The sequence below is a fragment of the Homarus americanus genome, unplaced genomic scaffold (genome assembly GCF_018991925.1).
Source record: "Homarus americanus isolate GMGI-L3 unplaced genomic scaffold, GMGI_Hamer_2.0 scaffold20465, whole genome shotgun sequence".
NCBI lineage: Eukaryota > Metazoa > Arthropoda > Malacostraca > Decapoda > Nephropidae > Homarus > Homarus americanus.
In genome coordinates this window covers 2,012,626-2,018,540 of record NW_024756914.1, presented here as the reverse complement: position 1 = coordinate 2,018,540, position 5,915 = coordinate 2,012,626, and the positions used below count along the sequence as shown (strand labels likewise).

The 5,915-nt window shown below is 40.7% G+C and overlaps 1 protein-coding gene and 1 long non-coding RNA gene across 2 annotated transcripts; both read left to right on the top strand.

Moving 5' to 3' along the window:
• The first annotated feature begins 1,677 nt into the window (after positions 1 to 1,677).
• LOC121857186 (early nodulin-75-like) lies at positions 1,678 to 2,847 on the top strand. Its single transcript, XM_042353124.1, has 2 exons — positions 1,678 to 1,750; positions 1,981 to 2,847. The coding sequence occupies exons 1-2, from the start codon at positions 1,748 to 1,750 to the stop codon at positions 2,446 to 2,448; spliced, it is 471 nt and encodes a 156-aa protein (XP_042209058.1). The 5' UTR covers positions 1,678 to 1,747; the 3' UTR covers positions 2,449 to 2,847.
• A 1,481-nt stretch (positions 2,848 to 4,328) lies between these two features.
• On the top strand, positions 4,329 to 5,696 carry LOC121857132. Its single transcript, XR_006087116.1, has 2 exons — positions 4,329 to 4,445; positions 5,092 to 5,696. It is a non-coding gene; the product is annotated as an uncharacterized LOC121857132 (long non-coding RNA).
• The last annotated feature ends 219 nt before the right edge of the window (positions 5,697 to 5,915 follow it).

Here is a 5,915-nt window from a genome sequence, read left to right as displayed (position 1 = left end):
TAATCATATCTTACTAGTTCCTGGTAAACTAGTACCTGCTGATATCATTCAATGTTGAGTCATCTACTTGTGACGAATCGTTAACCAGGTGATAAATATTGAGGTAGTGTCTGGTAACAGCCTTGACATATTTTATAATACTATTTAATTAACATCCTTTGTATCTCATAATAAAATACAGACGAACACATTACAATCATTACCGAATCATTTAAGATCATAACGAACAGACAATAACGAGGACAGTCAGACGGACGAGACAAAGAACAACGCCTTGAGAATTGAGAACAGAATCTTGGCGATGATCTGGGCAACTTTCTAACACCACCTCCCGCAGTGTATTTAAATCCAAATTACCTTCAAATAATAGGCACTATGCTTTAGGATTATCGCCCCTATGAATAGACCCATCTACCTGTGTGTTAATTGGGTGATGAGTTGTGGTAATGTACAGTGTAAATTCATAAAATATAATGCATTGACGAAACATTTTGAACGTAAAAATTTATTGGTCATTACGGATGGAGTTTTGAATTAAAAGGCAGCATTACTTCATTTGTTTTTCAGCTTTTCATAACCTTGTCAAACAGTAAAATGAAATTGCGAAATAATTAAAAAAAAAATCTACGAAGGCTGCCGAAAAAAATGTATAAAACTAAACAAGGAAAAAGGTTTAACCAAGAGTTTAACCAAGAAGGAAGTTAATTTGAGATTTTTATAAAAGTAATTAATTAAATATTGAAATAAAAACTAGACTCATACACAAAATTGGAAATTTGTTCCAAATAAAACAAGTTGTCATGCCCAAGGTTGTCTAAAGTTAGTAATGAAAGACGAGTTGTTGAGACACATAAGAACATTCCGTGTATAACTTTGAGATACAAATATTGAAAGAATCATGAATTATAAATTATATAATGAACGACAAAATTATACATTAAACTAACAAATAACAGTTGAGACTCACGTTAAGAGTACACAGCTTCCACCTAATAATAAATAGCACTAGAGGATGATCTCAAGTGTGCCCACCATATCGTTAATAGGCCAGGAACTAATAAGATATAATTAAGAACTTGTTATTAAAGCCAAGGAGACGTTTATACACAGAGGCGGGACACATGACACTTGCATAGTCATCAGAGTTGGTCACTAATATACCTTGACTGTGAACAATATTACCACTACTCGTGGTAGTTCACACCTGCACCTTGAACAACACAATGAACAATGGGGAAAAATAGAACAACATTAATGGAGGCTTATGTTACTTCTTAAAGAGGGGGGTGGTGGGCTGGTGTGGGTGGAGGGGGGGCTGGTGTGGGGGGAGGAGGGGCTGGTGTGGAGGGAGGGGGGGGGGACTAGGTAAACAAGATGATGATAAGAAGAAGAAAAAAGCGCAGTCCAACCCTCAAGGAAAAGTGTTTTATCTTCCGTGTGTTTTATTAATGGTTGAACTCATCTCTAGATACAGATCATAACACCACTATGGTCAATAATCCCTTCAACAAATATAGTTTCATCAAGTAATACGATCAAGTAATGAGAGGAAGAAGAGACGTCAAGTTTGGTTCTCTCAGCCTCAATACAGCAGACATTAACTTTCACTAAGTGACACTCACGCTTCCTCACCAACTAAAAAGTTGTCCTGGTGTAGGAAGGTTGTGGGACGTATATAACAGCGTGTGATCAGCCTCAACACACCTTCTCTCTCTTGTCCCGGTGCACACAGTCGTCTCCTGAGATAATGGTAAGGTCCTCCTGTTACTACAGTATACTCGTAAAGAAGACTTGAGGAAGACTTTTAGTCATACTTATAGATAGAATTGTTTGAGGGGAGAAACAATTCTCAGCTGAAATATAAAGATTCATTATTTCTTATTTTGTGGGATTATGTAGCGTAGAGTAGGGAGAGAGAGAGAGAGAGAGAGAGAGAGAGATAAACATCTTAACTCATCATCTCACTTCTCATCATCACAGGCACCCAACTGGCGCTTCATCCTGCTGGCGGTGCTCCTGCTGGTGGTGTCCCTCGCCACAGCCGCCAACCAAGCGGGGGGCGAGGGAACTAAGAGCAGCTCGAAGACAACACCGGGACATCCTAAACCTCACCCACCTGTGATACATCCTTACCCTCACCCTCACCCACCTGTGGTATATCCTCACCCTCACCCACCTGTAGTACATCCTCACCCACCTGTGGTACATCCTCACCCACCTGTGGTACATCCTCACCCTCACGCCAACCAATACCTCCAGGGACAGTTCCCGCCAGGAAGACCTGGTCCTCACTTATACAACAGCCCGGAGGTGTTCGGACCTGGTGGACATGGTCATGGTGCCTATAGTCTCGAGTACTTTGGACCTGGGCACGGCCATGGGCACGGCCATGGGCACGGCCATGGGCCTGGGGTATATGGGGTACCCAGCATTGAGGTTTATGGTTAAATGTACGTCTGCTGCTGCTGTTGCTGCTGCTGCTGCTGCTGCTGCTGCTGCTGCTGCTTTAACAGGAAGTCACGCAACAGCTCAAGGCTTCAGGATAAATGTACATAAATTCGTGTGTTCTGATTCTCAAAGATTAATGTGATATGAATTAATTTTTAATAACTGAGTAATTTTTATATTACGACACAAATATTATGGTCCAAATTAAACCTCAAATGTTATCGCTATTTACAACACTTGAGAGAGAAGGAATTAATCTGTGAGAATCAGGTACCTGGTTAGAATGATCACATTCTTCCCTGAGTTACAATATACTTCATGGAGAATGCTAGCAATATTTTAACCCTGTATTATAATGAAGAAAAACGATATTTAATAAACATCTTTTTACACAAATAATCGTGTTGTTTATACATTCACTATCCATGTATTCAGACTGTAGTAATAATAATAATAGTGATAATAACAGTAATATTTACGAAGAAAACCAAGAACAAGTAGAACAAGAAGAACCAGAATAAAAACAAGAAACAACAATAGCAAACAACAATATGAACAGCAATAACAAACACACAAAATAAATAACACAATAAAACAAGTAAATTTGTTCATTTCGGCAAAACCTTGACGGGTTGACCACTAGCTAAGACGTTGAATTCAAGGTCGTTTAGGCTTGGCGGTAACCAGATGCCCCACTTAGCTCCAGGTAACTTCTACTCAATTAGCGAAGGAAACTCGAAGGTGTCAAGATGTACAGGTAATATTTGCAGGCTATTTGGATTACAATCTACTGCGGGAAGTTGACGATACAAGATGACGGAGATCAGTTTCTTGTGTGTGTGTGTGTGTGTGTGTGTGTGTGTGTGTGTGTGTGTGTAAAAGGTACAAAGACCAGTTCAGAATGACGCTCACAAAAGTAACATTCCTCCAAAGGATGTTGAAACTATTGCATCCAACCTTAGTCGATGACGCTCTACCTGTACCCAAGGCGTCAAAGATCTCAAAAAGGAGTGTAATAGAGCCAGACGTGCAGGAGAGACACTCGCACTACCAGAGACCTCCCACCCAACACCGAGCTGTACTGTCCAATGTGTGACAGAGTCTGCGGGTCAAGTATTGGACACCACAGTGGCACCGCCGACAACATCCCTAGTTCACCACTCATCATCATCGACGGACAACCTTAACCTAAGCCGGTGTGGACTAATAATAATAATAATAATAATAATAATAATAATAATAATAATAATAATAATAATAATAATAATAATAATAATAATAATAATAATAATAATAATAATAATAATAATTAACAGTTTATTGAAAATATTCTGCAGGCTGAAAGCTGAAAATAAACATTAGACAAAAATGACTTTTACATACAAGAACATGGGGTAGTTGGGTCGCGTGTGTGTGTGTGTGTGTTACTACAGACTACATTAGATGAGAACAGGATCACACTAAAGCAAAAACATTAGCAATAATAAACTCACACGAGGGAACAAGGGGGAGACTAGGGGTCGTTACGAGGGGGTGAGTGGGGGAGGTGGCTAGGTGTGGCTAGGAGGTGTGTGAGAGAGGGAGAGGTGGTTAGGTGTAGTTTGGAGGGGGTGAGAAGGGGGGAACAGGAGAGCATGTTAGTGGACACAAAAAATAATCAGTTGTGTATGATTCAGCAACTCTCTCGAGATGTATTTTTTTAACGACAGGAGAAGCCAACACCAAGAAGAAATCTATCTCTAATAAACTTATTTTTAAGCCCAAACGACCGCAAAATGACATAAATAAACACTGTTAGTTTAGTTCTCAGATCGACTAATGCCCACCAAAGAGGCGGCTCTCATTCACGTGTATCATGGCATTCCAAGTCGAACCCAACATAAAGTGGTCAGGGTTGTGGCATTGGCTGGCTGAGTTGGTATATAACAGAGTGCAGCCGCCACTTGGAACACATCCTCTGCTGTTAACCTCCCAGCACACAACCATCTGAGACAATGGTGAGTATTGTGACGTGTTTCCTATCTGTTGTTGTTGTGTTGAAGATTTTTATGTCCTGAATCACTGTCATATCTGACACCCAGAATGTGCCACATAGGGCATACATAGTGTTAGGATGTTTGGTTATGCATCAAATTGCAACAAAAGTGACAGCTCACATGGCCAGCACTGTCCCCTAATTTGTGGCACCTGATTTTTTCCTCTGGGAGAGACTGTACCTGAAAAGTAAAGTCTACTGCCACAGACCTGCAAACTTGGGGAGCTAAAAGCGAACATTAGGCAGTACATTGATGACAACACAGCAGACACCCTCCGAGCTGTCATGAACAATGTACCGGCTCGATGCTGCGGGTGTCGGGGTTCTGGGGGGCACCATCTTAAGAGAAACATTCCTTCAAGTAATATGAATTTCCATAGAACACTAAAATCTTTGTTGCAGTTTGATGTATAACCAACCATCCTAACACTATACATGTCCTATTTGTATGGTGTCATATGTGGGATACCGGTGTAAACACTGGCTGTTGCTAGTGTTAAGTGCAGACAATAATAATAATAATAACAATAATTAATAATAATAATATACTTAAGGCACCAAGAGAGAGAGATAAACACCTTAACTCATCATCTCACTTATCATCACAGACTCCCAACTGGCGCTTCCTCCTGCTGGCGGTGCTCCTGCTGGCGGTGACCCTCGCCATGGCCGCCCCAGAGCCCCTGTACGGACGCCGACGCCCGAGCACATTCCTGCAGGGATCATTCCACGGTCATCGCGGGGGTCATTATTACAACAGTCCAGAGGTGTACGGATACGGTCACGGTTATAACAGCCCAGAGTACTATGGACGTGGATACTATGGCTAAATTATCGAGATTTCTGCCGCTCTTTACTGTTGCTGTGGTGTGACGTCATACAGTAGTGTGACGTCATGCTATAGTGTGATGTCAAGCAGTAGTGTGACGTGCAGTAGCTCACTCTTATAATTTGGCAAAACAATAATTTCTTTCATTGTTCACATACTGTAACTGGTGACTTCAACAACCCTCAACATGTAAATTATTCCTTTTTGTGTTACGTCACAAAGATTTTGGTCAAAATGGCGTCAAAATTCAACATTGACTTTACGTGGGTTGTCGACATAATCTGTTAAGGTAGAATAAGCTAATGCAAGTTATTATCCAGAGTCTTCCAATCTTCTGTCGCTAAAATAACAACAATATTGGAATAAAATCTTGTCAAAATACAAGTCTGTGTTTTACTTAATTTATCAAAAGTTGCAGTTAGATGACAATGTTGTGTGTGTGTGTGTGTGTGTGTGTGTGTGTGTGTGTGTGTGTGTGTGTGTGTGTGTGTGTGCGTTTGTGAAATTGATAGATAGATGGATAGACGAACCGATGAACAAACGGATGGATGGATGGATACTGTAGGAAATATCCACCACAAGAGACCACAAATATCACGCAGG